At 52.0% G+C, this 22,715-nt stretch overlaps 3 protein-coding genes across 6 annotated transcripts in view; 2 read left to right on the top strand and 1 right to left on the bottom strand.

Moving 5' to 3' along the window:
• Vps35l (VPS35 endosomal protein sorting factor like) overlaps positions 1–7,909 on the top strand; it is a 100,484-nt gene extending 92,575 nt beyond the window's left edge. Inside the window, exons 29-31 of one of the 2 annotated variants that reach the window (XM_027940760.2) lie at positions 2,843–2,961; positions 7,037–7,183; positions 7,616–7,909. In XM_027940760.2, coding sequence (XP_027796561.2) covers positions 2,843–2,961; positions 7,037–7,183; positions 7,616–7,714 — 365 coding nt within the window. In that variant the 3' untranslated portion in view covers positions 7,715–7,909. The remainder of the gene's footprint in view (positions 1–2,842; positions 2,962–7,036; positions 7,184–7,615) is intronic. The other variant, XM_027940761.2, reaches the window with a different exon arrangement.
• Knop1 (lysine rich nucleolar protein 1) lies at positions 6,144–19,454 on the bottom strand. 2 transcript variants are annotated; one of them, XM_027940764.2, is made up of 5 exons: positions 19,411–19,454; positions 15,855–16,777; positions 13,930–13,998; positions 12,107–12,187; positions 6,144–9,642 (listed from the first exon to the last, which is right to left on the bottom strand). In XM_027940764.2, the coding sequence occupies exons 2-5, from the start codon at positions 16,773–16,775 to the stop codon at positions 9,331–9,333; spliced, it is 1,383 nt and encodes a 460-aa protein (XP_027796565.2). In that variant the 5' UTR covers positions 16,776–16,777; positions 19,411–19,454; the 3' UTR covers positions 6,144–9,330. The 2 variants fall into 2 exon arrangements, with proteins under 2 accessions (XP_027796565.2, XP_027796566.2); XM_027940765.3 differs by lacking the exon at positions 19,411–19,454 and adding an exon at positions 19,140–19,221.
• Positions 19,455–19,533: 79 nt separating this feature from the next.
• Iqck (IQ motif containing K) overlaps positions 19,534–22,715 on the top strand; it is a 119,567-nt gene continuing 116,385 nt past the window's right edge. The window contains exon 1 of one of the 2 annotated variants that reach the window (XM_071605837.1): positions 19,534–19,746. In XM_071605837.1, the coding sequence (XP_071461938.1) occupies positions 19,602–19,746 (145 nt within the window). In that variant the 5' untranslated portion in view covers positions 19,534–19,601. The remainder of the gene's footprint in view (positions 19,747–22,715) is intronic. The other variant, XM_071605838.1, reaches the window with a different exon arrangement.

Genomic DNA, 22,715 nt, shown 5'->3' on the forward strand with positions numbered 1-22,715 from the left:
TGGATGTGCCACATTTTATTTATCCATTCATCTTTTGATACACTTGAGTTGTTTCCACCTTTTTTTGGTGGTGGGGGGGGTGTTACTAGGGATTGAACTCGGGGCCACTCAACCAATGAGCCACTCCCCAGCCCTATTTTGTGTTAGAGACGGGGTCTCCCTGAGTTGCTTAGGGGCCTCGCTGTTGCTGAGTCTGGCTTTGAACTCGCGATCCTCCTGCCTCAGCCTTCGGAGCCACTGGGATGACAGGCGTGCGCCACTTCACCTGTTTCCACCTTTTGGCCAGAGTGAATGTGAGCATTGGTGTTAAGAGTCCCAGCTTTCGGTTCCTGGGGGCATTTATCTGGGCTAGGAATTGCTGGTCCCATGGTAATTCTGTGTTTGACTGTTTGAGGACTGAGATGTTTTCCACGGCAGCGTCACCCTGTTATAATCACCACCAGCCAAGCACCGGGTTCCAGTTTCTTCACTTTCTCACCAACGCTTGTTGTCCATGTTTTAACTTAAATTTTTTTTTTTTAATTATAATCATCCTAATGGTATGTAGCAGTAGAGGAAATTCTTCAGGCTTTTCATAATAATTTTTCAACTATTACAATTCCACCAATAGTTTTCCCAGATTCTTTCAAACCTTTGTTCATCTAAATGATTTTTCTCTAAAAATTCTTTTCTGTGTGTGTTGCCGGGGCACTGGGAATTGAACTCTGGGGCACTTGACCACTGAGCCACATCCCCAGCCCTATTTTGTATTTTTTAAAATTTAGAGACAGAGTCTGAGTTGCTTAGTGCCTCGTTTTTGCTGAGGCTAGTTTTGAACTTGTGATCCTCCTGCCTCAGCCTCCTGAGCCTCTAGGATGTATAGGTGTGCACCACCACGCTGGGCTAAAAAAGTTGTTCTTTGATTACTAATGAAGTTGATTTTTCTTTTTGAAATTTTTGGCTTATTCCTTATTTGGATTTTTTTTTTCTTTTTAAAAGTTGCCTCTTTTTTTCCCACTTAAATATTGTCCACATAAATGTATTTTTTATTCAGATGATTGAGGTATTTGCCAATTTTCCTATTAGGGTCACCTTAAAAGCTCAGAAGCCATCCCTGAACACTGTACTTTCGCTTTTTCTTGGTCCTCTTGGAGGGGTCTGTTGGACATGACCCATTTCTGTTGCTGGTAGCCAGCAGTCGGGTGACTTTCTCCGCAGACGCCTGCAGATGGCTGGACCACAACAGGACCATCCACCGCAGCTCCCTTTCAGCCCTCCCTTCTGCAAGTGAGACTGCACCGTTTGTCCTTCCCTGTCCGGCTTCACAGGCCCTCCTGTGTTTCTTACATTGTCTTGTGAACTGTGGCACAGAATCCTTCCCACGTTATCCTAAGAGTAATGAAATGAGGCAAAAAAAGCAGCACCCATTACATTCCAGCAGAGAAGCGCTGGCCGCGCCTGGTTTATGCAGTGTCCCTGCACCGCGGAGCTGCAGCGTCCTTGGCACAGTGGCTGCACCGCGCCCTCCTAAGGCACAGGCATGGCTGCTAGTTTATCAGATGTCCCACATCTGGCACAGTGGCCTAAATCGTAGGCTCCTGCCTCACTGGAAGTAGCAGGAGCTGCCCCTGCACTTCCTCCTGACCGCTGAGCCCTGCCCCGGCTCCAGGACTGCACAGCACCGAGTGCCCACACTGACAGGCTGTGCCAGGAGAGCGCCGCTCACGCACCCTGGAGAGAAGGGGAGAAGCCCCCCGTGTGGAGGGAAGCGTGAACTCCCGCAAGGCAGAGGCCGTGGTTCATTGTGGACTTCAGTTTTGTGGCCAGCTGGTGCCAAGCTGCAAGGAAGCGGGGCTGGGCTGGGCGTGGGTAGCTCGGGGGTAGAGTGCTTGCTTAGCACGACCAAGGCCCTGGGCTCCATCTCCAGCCCCACAAAAGAATGTCGTGTTTGCAGCAGGGGCCGACTGAATAGGTTCTGGTCTGTCCTACAGAGGAACATGCTCAGCCATTATAGGGCTGAGCTGACACCAAGTAGCTCCAAGATTTATCAGTAAGTGAAAAGCCAAAGTGCAGAATGGCTCAATGTGGCGTCTCTGCCCTTCCCTTACCCAGAGGAGACCGCGCCTTGCGTGAAGGTGAGTGACGGGAAGGAGACAGGAGCCCACTCTCGGGCTGTCCTTGGCTGCGTGGGACAGTGGTTGTCACCAGAGGTGACCAAGCAGAGAGTAGAGGACTTTTTGGCAAGAGACATCGTCAAAGTGATGTGGGCTTTGAAAGAAGCTGACCTGGAGAACTTAATGGCGGTCAAGGTGCTTCTGGTTGCGCCAAGACGGGGGCTTACAGGGGACTGGCGGCACCATAGTGGCTGAGCCTGTGTCCCATGTCCTTCCCTTTGCTGACTTCCTAGTTATTCCTAGTTAAGGGTCTTGGCTGGGACTGCCTCTGAGCCCATCCGTGAGGGGAGGTGACGCGCATCTCGTTCACGTGCAGCTTTTGAGGCTGTGCAGTGACACGGGTGAAGCCCTTAGCTGCCTCCCTCTCCACCCAAGGTCTGGAGCCGGGGTGACTTCCACACCCCCAGGGCTGTGGCACAGATTCTTCTCAAGGCCAAGTGCTTGTGATGCCCAAGGCCCATGGGAGAATTTGACCATTCCCATTTGCCCTGCCATGATTTGCTGCCATCTGCTGAAACCGTGTGACACTTGGCTGTTCCTCCTGCTGGCCACAGGCCTGGGTTGGTCTGGCTGCCTTTTTAAAAATTTCCTTTTGCCCACATGCTGGGGATCCAAGCAGCGCTTTGCACTGAACCCATCCCCCTGCCCCTCTCTGTCTCTCTCTCTCTCTCTCTCTCACGCCGGCCCAGTGGACTCCAACGACAGCCTCTACGGGGGAGACTCCAAGTTCCTGGCTGAGAACAACAAGCTGTGTGAGACTGTGATGGCCCAGATCCTGGAGCACCTGAAAACCCTGGCCAAGGACGAGGTAGGTTTCCCAGGAAGTTTGATGATGGAAGGGAAACCGTTGCACCCAAGTTGTGTTCACACAAACACACTTCCTCTAGCACTCCAGGGCCTGCACGCCTGTCTTCTCTGCATGAACCACACCTACTCTGGGCTTCCCCTTCTCATCATCCTGATCTGACACCTTCAGAGGCCCCCCTTCCCACGTAGCCAGCACCCACCTGCCCCCCTGTGGACTGCCTCTGCTTCCACACCCCTGCCCCCCCCCCCACTTGAGGGAAGCTCTGTGGGAGCAGGGACCTGCTGTGCCAGGATGACCAGATGTCTCGGGCCTGACCTCTGGGTCCACCCGTCACTCATCTTACCATCCCTCACACAAGCCCATCTTACCATCCCTCACACCAGCAGGACATGGTGAAGGACTAACTCCCACTCCCGAGCTCTCGTGTGTGCATGCCGGCCCAACAGACGTTCTCACTAACCAAAAGGAAAACTGAGGCACAGGGAAGTTTATCCAGAAATCCCTGGGGTTCTGATAGGACAGGTCTAACCCGCACCCCAGGCCATCCTCTTTAGTACTCTCTGCCCTGCCCAGCTAAGGCCTGGCCACCTACCTTCAAGGAGTGGCGCAGTCTCTAATGACAACAGGAGGTGTTTCCAGCCTGGCGTTACCCTTAAGTGTGATGTCGTGGGTTTGCGTGCTGGCTTCATTTCTCACAAACGTCCTCTAGAGGAGAAAACTGAATCCTACAGCAGTAGCTATGGGATTCCTCAAGGCAGTTTTCTGGAAGCCATGCTTTTATCCATGAAATGGGTTGTTATCAGATGCTGTGGCCACTTTCAGAACATGTGTCCCTTGTCCTCCACAAAGCAGATGATTGAGTTCAGGAGTTTCCATATAGTATGACCTCATCAGCTGCCTGGCTGCCTTCACAAGTTACACCCACTGTGGCTTCTGCTTTTGTACCCTTGGTCCAGATGTGTGGATCCCACAAGCCCTGTCTCAGCCCAGCCGTAACACTTGGCCAGGTGTTCAGGCACAGACTAGTCTGTCATTGTGGTCAAGGTGGAGGCGCAGGGGTTGACAGCACCACAGAATCTGACCTGCTCTCTGGCCCACCCCTCGTCCTCCCCTGGATTGGCAGCCTGGCCCTGACCTTCCGCTCCCTGTGATCTTCCAAGCCTTGGTCTTCTGCTCTGAGCTTTTATTCCCACCTAGATGTCGCCCGATGGCCCACTCCTGACCTCATCCTGCAGGAAAAACCTGTTGTCCCTTGCAACACCCCCTCCCCACACCTGAGAGGATTTTGGCTCCTCTGTTCCCAGGGGCTTCCCGCCCTCCTCCCCTCCCTCCTGCCTGCCTTCCCACCCCGCGTCTTCCTAGAGTCTCTTTCCCAGGTTTTGCTCCTATACCCTTTTGAAGTTGTCCAGTTTGAAGAAAAAACAAGCTCAAACTGGATTTTCTTACTTCCAAGCTGTATGCAGTGACACTCCTGCCATGTCCTTTCCACCACCAAAATACATAGCTGCAGCTGCACACCTAAAACGCAGTCCCATCCCGCTGCCTGCGGGGATTGGTTCCAGGACCTCACGAAGGTACCAGTCTTCAGATGCTGCTGTCCCTTGCATGTCTCCTACACACGTCTTCCTATATTCTTCAATCCTTTCTAGATTACTTGTAATATATAACAACATGTAAATGCCATGTAAATACCTTGTTAGGGTTCTCTAGAGGAACACAGTGAACAGGAAATATAAAAGGGGGACTTACAAGATTGGCTTACACAACCAGAAGCTGGATAGTCCGCAGCGGCTGTCTGCAGGCTGGAGAGCTGGAGGAACTAGGAGCTGTGCAGTCCCAGAGGCTGAAGCCCCAGAACAGGTGGGATCAAGGTGCTACCCTAGGCTGAGACCAAAGGCTTCTGGAGAATCACTGCAGAGTCCTCTTTGGAAGAGTGAAGAAGCGAGAGTCTGATATCCTCAGACAATCACAGCAGCAATCAAGTACCAGTTTAAGAAGAAAGGAGCTTGCACCTGTTGCTGCTTCCTTGTTCTTCCAACTTTATTCCATCCAAGCCATCATCCTATAGGATGGTGCTGCCCACACTTAGGGAGGGTCTCCATTTCAGTAGGCTACCCCACATGCCAGTCATTCCTAGACACCCTCATTGACACACCCATAAGCCCATTAATCCTTGGCATTTCTTAATCTAATGAAGTTGACAATTCAAATTAGCCATCACATACCTGTTGTACTGTTCAGGGAACTACAGGAAAAAAATATGCGTCTAGTACAGTGGCAATTTCTTTTTTCCTGAATGTTTTCCATCTAGGATAGGTTGGTTCTACCAGTGCATGCCCTGTGGACCTGGCAAGATGACTATGACTCACATCTTGGATTTCCATTCTCTCCAGAATATTTGAGCACTGCCTGAGGGACCAGCCTGTTAGCAGTACAGAGTCCAAGAGCCCAAAAAATTTAGAAAAACTTCTATTGGGGGCTCTAAGTGCCTCAGGGCACCTCAGAGGGCCATCTCTAGGGAGGAAGGCAGGCAGAAGGGTCCCCTGCTGACCCCAAGGGCTCTGGGCTGCAGAGCCCAGAACTCCAGGCAAGTTCATGCAAGGGATGCCTTGGCTGTCTGTGAATAAAGAACAGTGTTGGCACCCCACTTGGAAAACAGGTCTAACAAATCTGTATGAGAGGGGCAATTCAGCCACCAAGAACTCTCCTGGCCTCTATGCAGAAGGGAGCCCTCTGTACCCTGCAGAAGGGAGCCCTCTGTACCCTGCAGGAGAAGTGGGTACTTCTTTACTTTCGGTTTATGCTAAACTAATTCTCTCCTTACTACCACCACAGAATTCTTAATCTTTTCCTGATTTCTCAAAACCAGTTGCTACCTCTGTCTTCTAGCCCAGTGACCTCTTAGCACAAGATGAGTCACATCCACACGAGATTCTGCCATGTGGTTTGAAAATATTCCTTCACCCTCAGGAAGTGGGCTGAGTTTAATCAGTAGAAACAACCATGGCCCTGAAACCCACCCCAGCTCAATGAAAATAAGCCCCAGACCATATATTTGGATAAAAGTAACATTTGTCTTAGGCGAGTGAGTGAGCTGATGGCAAGAACTCTCAATTCTGAGCAAAGCTGGGCTGTTCCTGCAAACATCTCATCTGACATAAAAACCAAGACACTCATGGAAAATGTGTCTCTGTGTGTTTATTAGAAAAATATGGGTAGACCAAACTGAAATTGAACACATCCTTTACCAATGCCACATAATGTTCAATAGGGACAACTATCAGAATCCTCCAGTGGTCACACCAGGAGCCAAGCCAAGCAGAGGCCCACTGTTGGAAACCCCAGTGCCCAAGCTGTCCCCGGCACTGCTAGAATTCCTGCTTCCAGAATTGTCCTCCGTGGGCACGTGAAGGAGCCAGCCCCTTTTCTGTCTGGAGCCTTACGAAGTTGGCTGTGGTGGAGCCAGGAAGGCTGCCAGGCTCTCCCCACTTCCTGGAAGTGACAGTTCTCACAGGAAAAGCGGCTCTTTTCTATCTCAAGCCTCTGGAGAACGGGGGTCAGCCTGGTCCAGCTGTAATACTGCTTGTCCGAAGCCGGTCCTCCCAGGTTTCCAGTGATGTGACTTCAACGGACTGGTGTTAAAACCTTGAGAACTGAGCTTTCAGGGCTAGAATCCTTGAGGAATTGTGCAACAGCCAGCCAAGAAGATAATGCATGCCTTTTTTAATTTCTTAAAAAATCTTCCCTTGCTGTATTGAAATGTGGTTGAAAGGATCTCGGGAGACTCTTTTGGCAAGGTCTTTGTGTAGCTTGATTCATTTGGGGCAGGACCCATGCAGGTGGCTTCTCCTTACCAAGGTGCCACCTCCTCTCCTGTTGGGCTGGGGTACCGTGGCATGACCCAGTCCTCCATGAGGCCCTTTGAGTCAGCTAAGCTGCTGACCATGATGCCCACTGTGGTCTCTGGCATGGGTAGGCTGATGGGGCAGAGTTGGCGAATGAACAAGGTCCTTGCTAGACCTGTCCTGAGCCCCAGTGCAAGGCTGTAACCATCTCCCCCCTCCCCCCCCCCCAGGCCCTGAAGCGCCAGAGCTTGCTGGGCCTGTCTTTCTTCAACAGCATCATAGCCCACGGGGACCTGCGCAACAACAAGCTCAATCAGCTGTCGGTCAACCTGTGGCACCTGGCACAAAGGCACGGCTGTGCAGACACCAGGACCATGGTGAGGCACTTATGGGCCCAGCATCAGCATGGTGTCAGGGCTGGACCTAGACTGCCCCTGTCTCCCCTTTCAGAAGGGCACCGGGATCTCAGGTTTTAGCACCAAAAAAAAAAGACCAGGCCTGAGAATTCCTAGTGTTAAAAAGCATGAATTTATAGGTGGTAACTTTCAATTAAAAACCAACTCAAGTTTTTAATATGGGTGGTTTGTTTACTCCTTATAAAAACCTCATCCATTAAAATCTTCCATCATTCCTGGTCACACACAAATCCTGAATTTTAAGGGCAATTCATGAAGTAAGCAGTTTTACTTTAAAGACTCCTATTTCCCCCCACTCCTGTTCTCTAAGTATAAGCGCGCACTGGCAGGCCACTAGAGAACTGGGCTGCCAGGAGAGTTAGGAACCAAAAATGAGACAATCTTTCTTCTTAGGTGAAGACTCTAGAATACATCAAGAAGCGAAGCAAACAGCCAGACATGAACCATCTGACCGAGCTGGCCCTGAGGCTCCCACTGCAGACCAGGACCTAACCCAGTGCACCCGTGGCAGCTCCCTCGGCAGAGAGCAGCTGTATTGCCCGAAACTCCTGCCGGGATCTGAGTCTCCTTTTTACTTTCTTTTCATTTACACACAGGTTGGCTTAAGCTTTGGCCTCTCCCCAGGTTATTCTGACAGTGAAGATGAGGGAATCATCAGAGCATTAAAATCAAATCTCGTCCTCCTGGCATCGTGTTTCTTTGCACAAGTGAAGTGGCCTTTCGGTTTCACAGTAAGCACCAGGGAGGCCCAAATGGCCTTTAGGGAGTAACAAAGGGATGCGAGGACTTTCTTTCCTGGAATATGCTTCTGGTGTTTCATAAAATAACTTGGAAAAAGCAGTCCTCCGGGGGAAGGGGGGTATTGAGGATTGAGCCCAGGGGCACTTGACCACTACATTCCCAGCCCTTTTCATTGAGACAGGGTTTTGCTACATTGCTTAGGGCCTCAGCTGCTGAGGTTACAGGTGTGCATCACTGTACTGCACCACACTGTACCCTCGAGTTAGAGAAGCACTAAAATCTGAATTGAATGTTGCCTAAAACACCTCGGAAGACTTAGGAAAAGCAGATATCACCATTTAATTCCTTTTCCTAAAGAAAACAGCTCAACTAGATTGTTGAAAAGATCAAAGGAGAAAGGTTAAGTATGAGATTTGCTTTGGCTTCACTGGAACATTACTCTTCAGATGCAGAATGCTACCGAGTGGAAAGAAGGCAGCCACCTGTCTCCCAGGTCCTGGTACCTGGGCTCTTTAGAACCCAAGCTGGAAGCCATGCCACAGCTGATGACGACACTTCCATGTCATGCTCTTAGGCCTGGGTCTCCACCACAGCAGTCACCAAGGATCTCTCTTTACGACCAAGAGAAATCATGAGACACATCCCTGGAAATGTGCCACTGGTTGATTGGCATGACTAATGCTCTCTAAAATGCCGTGTTCAAAATCCAGTGGATGGGCGCACAAGGACGTCAAATCCGACTCTGCACTTAGATGAAAAGACAGCAGCTGGGACAGAGGTGATCTCCCAGTAGCATAGCCACATCTGCTTGGTGGCACCTCAGACACCTCTTTGCTTGTAGCTACTCTATAGGGGGAAGGAAGATGAGCTTGCTCTTGTTCATCAGGAATTCCATCCCTGTGTGAGATTTAGATATGTTACAAAACTTCTGTTTCCTCCAATCTCTAAGTCCCTGGATGGGACATTCAGAGCACTAAGTGTGACTAAGGGCTTGGGGTACAAAAGTTCATGGCGACCCCCAGCGGCCTTATTACTTTATCCCTGAACCTCAGCTGCCTCACATCTGTAGGAGGGATGATAGCACCTACTTCACAATCATGATTAAATACATCGGTGCAGGGATGCCACGTGCCCAGCCTGTGCTTGAACCCTGACTGAGCCACTATCATTAACACAGGTGTTGCCCAACAGGATGGAAGCTTTGACAGATAGGTGGTTTCAGCCACTCACTCATTCTCTTGGCTGCCAACACATGAACTGTCCCCACCTGTCCGTCCAAGCCCATCGAGGACTGTCAGGTGGCTTGCATCTGCAAAAGTAAATAAGAAAAGCAATTTGGGCTGTTTGGGGAGCCAAGATGCTAGAGTTTAATCTTCCAACTTGATAGATTTGGAAGCGTTCCTGTCGATGTAGAAGACTCTGCTCGGGGTGGTGGGGAAGCCGAGGCCAGCCCCCCGGTTGTACTTCCAGCTCATAGCCCTGTCAAAGTCTTGCTGCAGGTTCTGCTGCAGGGTGTCCGCGGCCTTCTTGCTCATGGCCATGTTGGGCTTTCCAATCATGCTGGGCGGGCGACTGAAGGAAGGGGACAGATTCTTAAAGCCACCCATAAGTTTGAGAAATTTCAGTTTCTGCTCCTCGTTTTCAAAACCAGCAGTATCCCACTGGCCAAACTGGGTTCCCTGCATTAAAAGGAAAAAGGCCATCATTTTCCTTGTATGCGAAGGAGTCCCCCAACTCCACCCCAACTAGGACAGTTCTGCTGGTTCAAATGCCAGCTCGAGGGCCACTCAGCAGTTTCCTGCTGTTATTCCCAACAAGGATTCCATGAGGAATGCTGGGATGCTGATAAGGAGACGGAGGTCTGCCCCAGACCTGAGGCCACAAGCCACACTGTAACCTGGTGGAGTCCAACTTTGGCCCAGCCAGCAAGAGCCTAGCTCTCTCACCCCACATGTGGGGAACGGCACAGCACAGCACAGCTCCCCTCCGCACAGGACACCTTATTTCACCTTGGGTTTTTTGGGGGGAGGTTGGGGGCACAAGGAATGGAGCCCAGGATGCATTATCACTGAGCTGTACCCCCAGCCCTCTTTATTGCATTTCTATTCTAGGACAGGGTCTCACTAAGTTGTCCAAGTTGGCCTCAAACCTGCCATCCTCCTGCCTCCACATCCCAAGTCACTGGAATTATAGGCCTGCACCATATGCCCAGGGCATCTCCACCTTACCCAGCCCCGTCAGGCCTCGGCAGCTCATCCATCAGCCTACTGTTTTCAGTGGGAGGGGAGGGGAGCAACTGGGAACTGAAGAGTTTTTCTTCTCCAGCACTGCACTTTACAGCAGCAAGGAGTGAGGCCCACAAAGAGTCACAAGGCCAAGTTAGAGGCCGAGCCAGCCCAGCAACTCAGGTCCCAATTCCAGCCAGAGCATTCTACCATCTGTGCACAAATCCCCCACGTGCACCAAAGTGCAAGACAGCCCCTCAAGACACCTCATGGGAGACACAAGAAACCCAACTCCCCAACTTTCAAATCATGTGGCCCCAGGCTAAAACCCCACCTGGTCCAGTCACCCACCCTAAGCCTCAATGTCCTTATTTACCATCCTCAAGGGGCTTTGGTGAAACTTAAGATTTTATACCAGAAATGCAGTGCACAGCTCTTGGCCCACCGTCAGTCTCCCCCACCAAAACACTGACCTGGAACTGTCCACCTGCCAGCCCAGTGCTCATTTCCACCTCGGCTCTGGGAGAACAATCAGAACCAGCTGTCGTTACAGTGGCTCTGAGTGAACTGGTGACCCGTCCTCCCTGCTATGCGGTGGCCAGGTGCAGGAATGAGTGCTGCCTCCCTGGCCTGCAATTTCTAGAGCGGGGCTGCTGGTGATGGCTCCTACCAGGGTCTGAGGAGAGCTCATCAGCAGGCAGATGGCCTGCCTTGAGAGGCCCACGGCCAGCAGACCCCAGCCCAGGATGACACCCCGTTTCTTGTCCCCATAGTCAGGGTGTCCTGCTCAGCTCAACAGGATGGAGGATCCAAGCACAGCAAAAGAAAGAGCGGAAAGCCCTATTCCACGACCGTCAGGCTAGGCTAAGTCCCAGGGAAGCTTCCTGCCCAGAGACTCAACAAAGTGGCGGAGTTAGTAACCCACCGCAGGTTTTCAGATTCACAGCAGTCGCTCCTGCCGTAGCAGCCTGAAGGCTAAAGACAGCAAGAGAGCAGCCTGCCCCAGCACCTGGGTCCCTCTCCCCCAGTCCAGCCTGTTACAGAGTCCCCCTATCCCTCCTCCTCTGCACCCTCCTCAGGTGAGCAGGCTGAGCCCTCTGACGGGCCCCTCCCCGGGGAATGCCCCCCAGAGCTCCCCCTGTAGCAGCTCACTGTAAGCACCCCACTATTGCCTCAGCCGCTGAAGCTGGCCTGGTGGGCAGGCACACTGTGTCCCAACCACCATGCCACCTGGCTGGCCTTCACTACACCGTGGCCCACCTTTGGGCTCTGCACTCACCGTTGTCTTCTCATTCTTTCCTGTTTCCCCACCACCCCTGCACCCCCACCAGCCGGTGAGCACGATGAAGGGTCACGTGTGCCCTTGGCCGCCTCTGCCAACACCTGGATGCAATGATTCAGCTGAGTGACAGGGTATGGAGAGGAGGGACCCAGCAAGGCGGAGCTCACCCACCCCAGCAGCCTGGCTTCATGGTCCCTGCAGTGTCCTTCCGTCTGCCCTAGCTTCTTAGGCCAGCTCTGGCAATTTCCCATCCAACATGGATCTCAATCTGAGAGGCCTGCCACCTCCCAGCCCCGCCCCCGCCTCCTGCGCAGCTCCCAGCAGCCCTCCCAGGACACCACCCACTGCTGCCAAGTTTGCACCAAGTTCTCCACCATCCAGGTCACCCGGCTCACTCGCTCAGAGCAGGACACGGCTTTACTTCACACGGCCAGCTCCCCAGCTCCCCGGGGGAAGGCAAGCATCCTTTTGAAAGGAAGGAAAATGGCTAGGACAGCTCGGTGGAGAGCGCCTGGTGGCAACCTGGGGCTGCCTGGGGCCTGGATGAACAGTTCCCCCCTCCACGCCCCAGGCTGAGCAGCAAGGGCTGGAGTGTGAACACCAAGCACACCTCACACACCCTGGCATCAAACTTACCGTCCAGTTCCCGCCGGCTTCAGAAGCTTCCGTCTTGCCAGACTCACGATCGATCTCTTCCTGTAAGGCCTTTCGCCTCACCTGAGCAAGGAGGGAAACCAAGTTTTGTTTTGACCTAAAAACTCAGACAGATGGAGCCAGGCAGTGGAGGGTGTGGCAGGCAGCAAGCTCCACTCTCTGGAGATCAGGGGACGGTTCTGCATCCCCTCTAGACCTGGGGCTGTAGTCCTGATGCACAGGCCTTCCCTACCCCCCTGGACAGGGTCTCCTGAGAATGACTTTCCCTACAGACACTCATCCACCTTCCCAGCCATTCTGGGAGGGAACTTTCCTAACAGCAATGCCAAGGCCCTGTTGTCCTGTGATGATGGCACCATTTTCTAGACAGATGGAGGCTGTGTGCAGAATAAGGCAGAGGCTAGTTTGAATCCCTGTACTGCCATCAACCAGCCGTGTGGCTTGGGTAGGTCACCTAACTTTTCTGAACACTGGCCAATTTATCTACCAAGAAGGCAACATCAGCTCCTTTAGAGGGTAAGTGGGAGAAACACCCAGGTGGAGGAGAGTTGGACACACAGTAGGTACCTCTCATACCGTATGGTAGGATGACTCAAGGCCTCCCCTGGACCAACGACAACCCTGCTGTTCAGTATAGAAGCTTCCAGGGCCTTTAAGGTTCAGGTTTGACATCAGGTCCCCCAATTTTTGGCTCCTCCTCCCTTCTGATCTATAAAGGCTGTGAAATGAGGTGACCTTTTCTATCATATAAAACTAAAACAAGAGACAAAGTCCCAGCTGTAAGGATGAGAGAAGATGAAGGTGCAGCCTCTGGGGAAACCGTGCTGCAGCTGTGGGTGATGGTGAAAGTTGCGCCATCTACCAAACCTGAAAGCCGGTCCAGTCAGAGGATACACTAAAGGAGTGGCGTGTGTACGGGGCACGGGGCACGAGTCCACGTAACTATAAAATCACACGTATAAATGACAAGGGAAAAACCTGGCAGGGTACATGAGAGGGTAACTGACAGTAGGTGGAAAGATTTCAGGTCATTCCCTCAAACATGCTATCTTCCCAGTTTTAACTGTAAAGAACTAGTATGGGAAAACAGGGAAGGTGCAGGTACACTGAGGTCGAGCCAAGTGACTAGAAACTCCCTTAAGAATGGTGTTCAGCAGGCACAGATGAACACAAAGCAAAAGGCCTGTGAATGAAGTGACTGCATCGCTGCTCTGAGGTCCAGGATCTTGCCATGCTCCCGAGGTTGGGCTGGGGCTCATCAGTCAAGGGCCACTGCTGCCCTCTGCGTGGTCCCCAGCCCCACTCCAGCAGCGCTGGCTCTGGCCTTGGCCCCGTGAGCCCAGAGAGCGCACCTGCAGGGTCTGGGGAGCTGCTCTGCAGGAGCCGGTGCTCTGGGCCACACCCTACCTGGAGGCCCTGACAAGTCACCTCATTGCTCCTTGCTCCTCTCTGCCTCACCACAAGGTCACTGCTCCAGGGAGTGCCCGGCACCAACCAGCTCTGATGCTCTCCCGTCTCTCCTGAGAGGCCTCCCCAGACTCAATGCACTTCTAAATGCTCCCTCAGTTTCTCCTCTCCTAGGTCAAGGGGCCACAGAAGAGGACTGCTCCATCCCACCCTCACCGCTGCCTCCCTGGAGCACTACGGCAGCGCACAGCAACTGCATGAGGTGGGGAGGGGCACACACAGAGGAGGCCACGTAGCCTTTGGAGACCCTGGTGCCTCTGAGAAGAGGGTCTTGTGACCTGTGCTCCTAGGGGGTGGCAGAAGGCAGCGAGAGGGCTCCAGGGAGAATGGAGCCGTACCTGGTCTATGTGCGCCTCGTCCATGTTGCCCTTCTTTTCCAGCACCACCTCCAAGTCTGTGTCGGGTTCCTGCGCGAGAGGGCAGAGGTGGGCAGGTTCAAGTGCATGGTGAATGGTCTCTGCCCAGCAGCCAGCTGGGTGAGGTCACAGCAGAGTTCAAGAGAGATCCCAGACCACGGCGCCACCGGGGCCCCTGCCTCCCTGACGGCACTTCACAGTCAACAAAGCCCTGCCCCTCGTCTCTCTGCCAAAATTCTCCTCCCAAAATGGTGGGCATTAAGCTACGTGACAGTGAAACTGAGGCTCAGAAAGGTCAAGTGACCCCCACCAAGTCACCCAAGGCTCAGGGACAGGCTGATTCCAACCAGGTCTCCTGAGAGCCAGCTGAGTGTGCAGCCTCCTCACCAGTCCTCCCTCAAGGACACCAAACCAGCAGGAGCAGGGCAGGAGCAGGGCAGGAGCAGGGCAGGAGCAGGGCAGGAGCAGGGCAGGAGCAGGCCCGGCTGACAGCAGGGAGGGCTGCAGGAGCCTGGGAATGCGGACTGGCTGTGGGGCCCTGCCAGCAAACTGGCTGCTTCTACCACCCAGCTCTGTCCTCCAGAATGCCACCCGAGCTGGGTGGCTGCCACCTTTTCTACCTGTTCCCCGCCCTCACCCCAGCTCCACTGACGCTGCAGCTCAGGTGCACTTTAAAATCTCAATGGAGGGCATGCCCTCTTCCCTCAACCCCCTAGGGGGTCCCATCTGGTTCACACCAGAGTCTAGACTTGTAAGGCCTCTAGGGACCCCTGTACCTGGCCTCTGCCCACCTCCACCATGCCACCGCTCCATTCGCCCCAGGGGGCCACTGCTCCACTCGCCACGCAGGGCCTCTGCAGGGAGGCAGAGGCCCACACAGGCCTGCCCTGACTCCCTCTAGCCAGGCCCCCAGGGGACCCAGGGCTTGCCCACTGCCCTGATCCTTCGTTCACAACTGCCAGCACACGTGTGCTGACCCAGGGATGACCCCACTCAGGTCACCCCGACTGCACCTGGTAGGCACACGCACACCTGCCGACTCAGCAGGCTACTCTGGGAGGCAGCATCCATGGGAGGCGGATGCTAAGCAGAGGGGACACCTTTCTTGGAGCTCCTGGGGAACGGGACTCATGTCTAACAGGGGCTGGCTGCAGGCCTGTAGGATTTCTCATAGCCCCAAGTTTCTAGATAAAGATGACAGCAAAAGGAGCCTGACGGATGAGGGCACAGCGGGAGAAATCCACCAGCCCAAGCTTCCTCCCGCAGGCCCCCAGCCTGACCGGGCAAGCGGAGTGAGGCCTGCAAATGTGTGCCCCTAAGGGTCAGCTCCAGGGGGTCCCCAAGCCAGGCCACCACTAGGGAAGTGCTCATCACTACTACTTGAGGGCCACAGGGGACAGCTGCTCTGAGGTCACCATGCCAGTCTTATCCCCATGGAAGACAGTCATTTCTTGGCTTTCAATGACAATGGCTTCTAAGACATGATACCCTGGTGGCTTCTGGGAAGAGACCCACATCAGAAGCCAGCCAATCTGAGTCTGAACCCCAGTTCTACTTCTCACCAATTGAATGATTTCAGACAAGGCCTTCAACTCCCTTGGGCCTGTTTCTGTGTCTATTAAACGGGGATGACCCGCACAGCTGACCCACCAGACAGGTGAGAAGGTGACAGGGTTAACACGCCAAGGCACTAGCACTAGGACACTTCCTTTGCAGGTGGCAGAACTACTAGAGTGAAAGCCTGGAGTTAATGGAATCATCTTGCAGGAGGCAGGGGTTGGGGAAGAGGAAATGCCAAAGCATAAGTACCCTTCCATGTGCAAAAGTGCACACAGGTACACACACACACTCTCTCCTAGCTGCACATTACCTTCCCAATGCAGAGTCCACTTCTGAAGGAAACCTACCTCCTTCCAGGGGACTTCTGTTACCCCACTCTCTTTCCTCTTCTTCTTCTTCCTTTTCAGAGTCAGCTCCTCTACAATTGGCTGCTCTGCCTTCTTCTTGGACTTCACCTTCTTCTTCACTGGGGACGTAGGGCCATCTCCTATTGGAATGTATTCTTGGACATCAACTGTGACCGGCTTCTTCTTCCTCCCTTTCCTAGGGCTGCTCTCTGTGGCCCTGGGGAGTCTGGAGTGGCCTAGCAGGGCATCTCCTTCCTGATGGATTTTCTTTTTCTTCTTCAGCTTTGCGCTGCTTTCTCTGGGGCTCCCCTGCTTCCGTTTCTGCCCTGAGGCTGCCTGCTCCTCGACCTCATTCTCCAGGGAGCCCGCGTATGGGGCATCTCCAGCCTCGTAGAGCCACGGGTCCTGGCTGGAGAAGGCTGCAATGTCCTCGGCCTTTTTTCCCTTCTTGTGTTTTCTGAGCTTCTTCCCAACTCTGGTCACCTCCTCACCGTTTCTGGTGTCTTGGGAGGTCTTTGTCACTGAGCCATGGGACATGATGAGTGATGAAGACTTCCTCTTCTTTTTCTTCTCCTTGCTGAAGGACTCCGAGCGGCCAAGGGCTTGCTTCTTGCGGCTGGGTGAGGCCTCTGTCCGTCTGGCACTCAGCCTCGTCTCCGAATCCAGCTGCTCCTCGAAAAGGGTGCCGCGGCCCTTCTTTTTCTTTTTTTTCTTCACTAGAGGCACCTCATGCGCTTGCGCCTGGCCCACGTTCTTAGAGGGGGATGCAGCCCTAATAGGAGAAGCATCAACAAAATAATCGTCACAGCTTAAAACTGAGTAGTGAGTGCCTGGCTCTTTGACCACCTTCTTCTTTTTCTTCTTTTTCTTTTTCTCTGGGACCCCAAGACCCAGGTCAACTTTATGGGTCTTGGTGATCATTCCTTTAAAAAAAAAAAAAAAAAGTACAAGTTATATCACCACATCCAGCGGCTGGTGTTCAATACTAAGTTCTGCACAAACCGTGTGTCTGAGTGGGTGGTCTGAAATGACTGCGAACAATGAAATGGCCAGGATTCATTTGGAGCAAAGAGAGATCTATTAGAAGTAGCAGAAGTTTTCATTTAGATAGGCCTAGGTTCAAATCTAAATTGCTGCCACTTTGAACCACCCCCTAACTTCTCTGAGCCTGTTTCCTCATCTGGAAAATGGGATGGGGCATGCAACCTCCTCCCTCAAATAGATATTAGAGAAAACAAATGAGATAATCCATGCAAAGTGCTTAGAACATTGTCAGTCCCTTTTTCTAACACGTTTCCTTTAACCTCTAGTCATTCATTCAACAAATACTTACAGAAAACCTATCTTGGGCCAGCCCCGGAGGGTACAAGTGTTATCAAGTCAGAAAGCTGCCCACAGAGACATACCTTTTGCTGAATGGAGACAGAAATCCTGAAAAGTGGTCAGCCCCTCCTGCTGAATCCCACCAGAGGCAATAAATACAGCTCCTACTTTGGGTTAACAGCCCAAATTCATTTCTGAACTTAAAAGCGAACATTCCCCCTTCCATTCTTAACTATACCCTTCTAATTGCCTTCTACATGGCACAGTGAGAGGAGGAGCCCAATTAGAACTCTAATAAACCAGAAGCTGTTCAAGGTAGGAACCACATCCTGCTTTAAGTCTGTTTCACTATTTTGGGTTTTTTTTTTTTTTTTTGGAGGGGGGAGGGGGTACCAGGGACTGAACTCAGAGAGTTCAGAGTGACCACTGAGCCACATCCCCAGCCCTATTTTCTGTATTTTATTTAGAGACAGGGTTGCTTAGCGCTTTGCCATTGCAAGGCTGGCTTTTAACTTGTGATCCTCCTGCCTCAGCCTCCCAAGCAACTGGGATTACATGCGTGTGCCACCATGCCGGGGACTGTTTCACTTTTTTTTAATTTCAAAATGATCGCCAATATTTAATGATTGGCAATGACACAGCTACCAAGAATGTCTACCTTTTCTTAGACAAATGAAAGTCCCTGTGAGAAGGGGGTAAGACTCTTAAAACACTTTAATTTCCACCTGGGCTACTTCTCTGGCTCCAGGCACCAGACTAGTTCCTGCACTGGAGCTAGGGGAAAAAAGAGACATTCAGAGAATCTAGAAACAAAATATCTCCTTGTAGGTTTGGCTGGTCAGAGAGAAAACCCAGGAGCTTCTCCAACCCACAGCACTCCTTGGCTTCAGAGCTGGAGGGTTCAAACTGGACTCAACCCACACTTAGCAGCCTCAAAAAGCCAGACCAGGCCTGAGCTATATCTCAGGTACATTCATTACACCATCCAGTAGCACCTGGAGAGGCAGGTACTCATTTATTGTTCTTGGCCCCATTTCCTGGTGTATTCCCAGAGCCTACCTCAGTGCCTGGCAGACAGCAGGTGCTCAATAAATACTCAACAAATGAATGCTAGAAATACAGATAAAAGACAAAACATCAGCCATCAAAAGCAGTGGGTTTGGAAGAGGCATAACAATAATACACAAGATAAAAGAAAGGACAGTGGTGAGGACTGCAAGATGGATTTACTACCAGTTGTCAAGAAAGATTCTGGGGAACAGCGGCAACTTGGGCAACTTAAGGAAATGATGTCAGCCTCTGAGACAAAGGAAGCAATGGCAGGATGGCTGGCAGCTGGAGGAAACAGGCTAGCTTGGACAGATGCCTTGAGATATCCAAGTGGAGATGTTCGCTGGACCACGGACACAGGGTCTGAGGCTCAGGGTGACTGCTCTGGTCACGGGTAACATAAACAGGACCATATGGTTGGCAATCAAGACTGGAACACAATGTGCCTAAGAGCTGAAGATAAACAGGTGGGCGGAGGAGGTGCAAACCTGAAGTGGGTGGAGTCAAGCCCACAATGGCTCCCTGATGGAGGAGTGGTCAAGAGAGCTAATAAGAATAAATAAGCCACCAGGAGTTAGATCAGCTTCTCTCCTATCTCTGCCATCCAGAGCTCTGCAGGTTCCTCCTCCTCGGCCTTCCGACCCCAGACGTATGCACTCTTGCAATCAGAAAGGAAGAAGAAACGAACCTTACGGTGCATCTTCTGCAAACGCTTTCTACAAAAGCGCTTTTAAGCGTCCGCCAGAGTCTCCTAAGGACTGATGTGACTCTCGCACCTCACAGGCGTTGGCGACCTAGTTCACCCGTCCAACGTTTTAAATTCAGCAAGTGGCAAAATAGGGATTCGAACCCAGACAGCAGGACCCCAGAGCCCGAGCACCAACCAACACCCCACTCCCACCGTAGACTCACTAGCACGACGCAGGCGAGCCAAAGGGGGGGCGCTCCCTCCAAAGCCCGCGGGGTCAAAGCTTCTGCTTAGGCACGCAGCGAAGGCCTCCGCGGGGTCCGCGGCTCGGCTTCATGGCGGGAGAACTTCCTGAACGCGGCGGCGCACACGGGAAGTTGGGGGCGGGACTTGGGTGCAGGATCCTGCTCCCCGACCTCTTCTCGGTCGCGGGAACCCTCAGGCCCAAACTCCACACCCCGCGCCGCCCGCCTGCACCGCACGCCCCGCACTTACCTGCAGGCCAAACCTCCCCGCCTCCACGTGAGGACCAGCGCCGCCGTGACCCGGAAGTCAATTTCGAGTCGCTGGTCCATCCCCGCGAGTTCCGGCCCCTTCCGGTTCGCGGCCGCTCGGTGAACGCGGTTGTCTTGGAAACCGCAGCCGTGGCGGCGTCGCGGCAGACCTCAAGCCGCAGCGTTCCGCGCATGGAGCCTAGCGGCTCGGCCGAATCATCTGTCGCCACCCGGACACCAGTGCCCACCTTGTCGTCCCCGTCCCCGGAGCTGCCTGTCTCGCCGGGGCAGGTGGCCGAGCTATCGGGCAAAAACCTGTGGGAGCAGATCTGCGAGGGTAGGCAGCCCGGACTGGCCGCGGCGGGCGGGACGCGGGCGGCCGGGCGGGGGCCGCCTGTGCCCGGCGCCCACTGTGCGCCAGGCGGCTGACGTGCGAGGCCGCGGCCCGCCGGCCCCGAATTCCACGCTCGGGGAAGCCCTGGCGAGGCCGCGCCGCCTCGGGCCTGGAGCCGCGGTCGAAGCCGAGGGGAGGAAAACGGAGCGAGGGAGCCCGCAGCGCGGGCCAGGGGATCTTAAGTCCCGTTTAAAGCCCAGAAAAGAACCGCCCGGGCGGCCGCGGGGACCCTGTTGAGAAGGTGGGCGGACCCCGCCCCCGGGCCTCAGGTGGTATCCGGACTCCGGGCGTCTGCGGAGCGGCCCCGGAGACTCCCAGCGGGAAGGTGGTCGGGCGGGTTCGGGCGCGACTGGCTCCAGACCTTCCCGTCTTTGTGGCCCTGCGTCACTCTTCACTAGCTGTGGACGAGTCATTTAACTTTGCTTTTTTTTTTGTAACCTTTCTATAAAGAGGGCGTGATGATAGCAATGTGAGAAGAATGGGACCCGCTGGGCGTGCCCAGCAAACGGCCTGGTTTACAGCAGGAGCTGCACAAGCGATGGTTTCCTCATGGGCAACGTTGGGGCTTCGGGTTGGGGTTTTTGGTTTTGTTTCTTTTTTCTTCACGAGGCTGTGCAGTTCTTCAAGGGCAAGAACTCAGGGTTTTCATCCTGTGACCACCATCTCCTCATTAACAGACCAAACAGCAAAGTCTGATAGGACTTCTCTGGTAGCTACTAGGCACGTGTGGTTATTGAGCATTTTGTAACAGTGGTCCCTTTGCCTTCTGAATATAGCCCTCATTGCTCTAAGGTTTATCTTGTTTAAAAAAAAAAAAAAAGTTTGCTTTCTATTCCCCTCTCTCCCTGTGGATAGCTCCCAAATTTGCAAGTGAATCCTAACAGACCAGCTGGGTGCCCTGGGACCCCTACCAGAGCACACCTGGAATGTAACCCTTGTAGAGTTCCTTTAACACCCCCCCCCCACCTTCCTCCTGATCGCTAGAGTGGCACCCTTTGGGACCGGAGTCCCCTGTGTTTCTCCTTTGCTAGCAAGCAATAAACCTTCTTTTTCCTTTTTCTCAAAACCGTGTCCTCATTATTAAATTGGCCTTCATCGGCATGGGACAGTGATGGAGCTTTTGGTTACAATTTGAGGTGTGCACAAGAATGGGATCCTAATTAGAATTAATTATACTCCATGTATGTATAATAGGTCAACATATACTCTATTGTCAGGTGTATCTATAAACAACAAATAAAATAAAAAATCTAAGCCTTAAAAAAAAACAAACAATTTGAGGTGTGATTAGCACAGCTGAGGAACAGAATTTCTCATTTTAGTAAATTAAGTAGTCACAGTGTGGTTACTGTATTGGATACTGCAGGTCAGGAAATGTTTACTGAATGGAAACAAACATGAATGTGCCAGTGTATGAAGATAAGGGATGATTTGAAAGCAATGTAGAGTACAGAGGAAGTAGAAAGTAGTGGACTCTTGAGAGTCAACCCTCAAGGCCATCTATGTCAACTCCCATCCAGGTCTTAAAGTCCTTCTCCAGCATTTCATTGTTGTAGGGAAAAATCTTTTTATTCTGAATGTTCTCCTTATAACTTCCACCCTTAGGACCTTTGGTACTGTGACCCAAGGAGTGAATCACTCTACCTACAAAGAATCCACTCAAATATTATGGCTGTCTTTCCAGAACATTCACTTCTGCAAGCCAAACAATTCTTCATAATACAATTTGCTGCTAGAAGGTGGTGTTGGGGACATTGCTCAATTTCATCTATAAGGGGGAGATAATGTTGTGCCTACCTCACAGGGCTGTTGTGAGGACCAAATGAGAAAATGTATGTGGAGGTGCTGAGGACAGAGCCCTGCATTTAGTAAATGTTCATTATTGTCAACAAAGGAACGTTCTTTGTGTTATATTTTAGAGGAGGAGTTTGTGTTGGTCCATCAGGACTCTAGGGAAAAAGCAAGTGAAAAGCAGGTGAATCTACACTTAAGATTAAGAATTACATTCTGTTAGGATGTCTTCGTTCAAAAAGTAAACTGTCACAGCAGACACACCTACAGGTACTCAATTTCATGAAGACAAGATACAGTATAGGTGAACTCTAACTTATGGTCTTTATCCTCCCTGTGCTGTGCTCTGGTGTGTGCATGTGCCCGTGCCTCCCTGCCTCTGTGGTAACTTGTTTGTAAGTGTTCTGGGTTTGCCCTCATCTTTCCAGTGACAACTAAGGATTCTTAAAAGCATTTATATTGGGCTGGATGTAACGCTGGTAGAGTGCTTGCCTAGCATGTGCCAGGCCCTAGGTCCACAAGTCTCTGCAATGTTTACGGTTTTAACCAAGACTTGAGCCCAAGTGTTTGGAGTTTATAGTTTTCTTTTTTTTTTATATGACTTTTTTTTAATTAGTTACACATGACAATACAATGATCTTGACATTTCATACATTTGAATCAAATGGAGTATAATTTCTCATTTCTGATTGTACGGGTTGCAGAATCACATTGGTTAGGGTTTATAGTTTTCTATTTTGATATTGCTATGATTACTGTTATCAGTATTTTTTTAATCTTTTTTTTCTTTTTTAGTCGTAGATGGACACAATATTTTTATTTTATTTTTATGTATTGCTGAGGATCGAACCCAGTGACTTCCACGTACGAGGCGAGCACTCTACCACTGAGTCACAACCCCAGCCCCTTATCAGTATTTATTGTCTTTGGCTCATTGTTTAATCAGTCACTCTCCAGCTCGATAGCCCTCAAAGATGTTATAAAATCTAACCCTTCATCTCACCTGCCAGATGCCAGCGTGGATCAGCGCTGACTCAGTGCTTGTTCCTGCCCAGCAGCTGAGCAAGCCAGAGGAAAATGGCCCCCGCCAGCTCTCAACACTGCTCATCATCAGCTCCCAT

This window comes from Marmota flaviventris, chromosome 19 (assembly GCF_047511675.1).
Source record: "Marmota flaviventris isolate mMarFla1 chromosome 19, mMarFla1.hap1, whole genome shotgun sequence".
Lineage (NCBI taxonomy): Eukaryota > Metazoa > Chordata > Mammalia > Rodentia > Sciuridae > Marmota > Marmota flaviventris.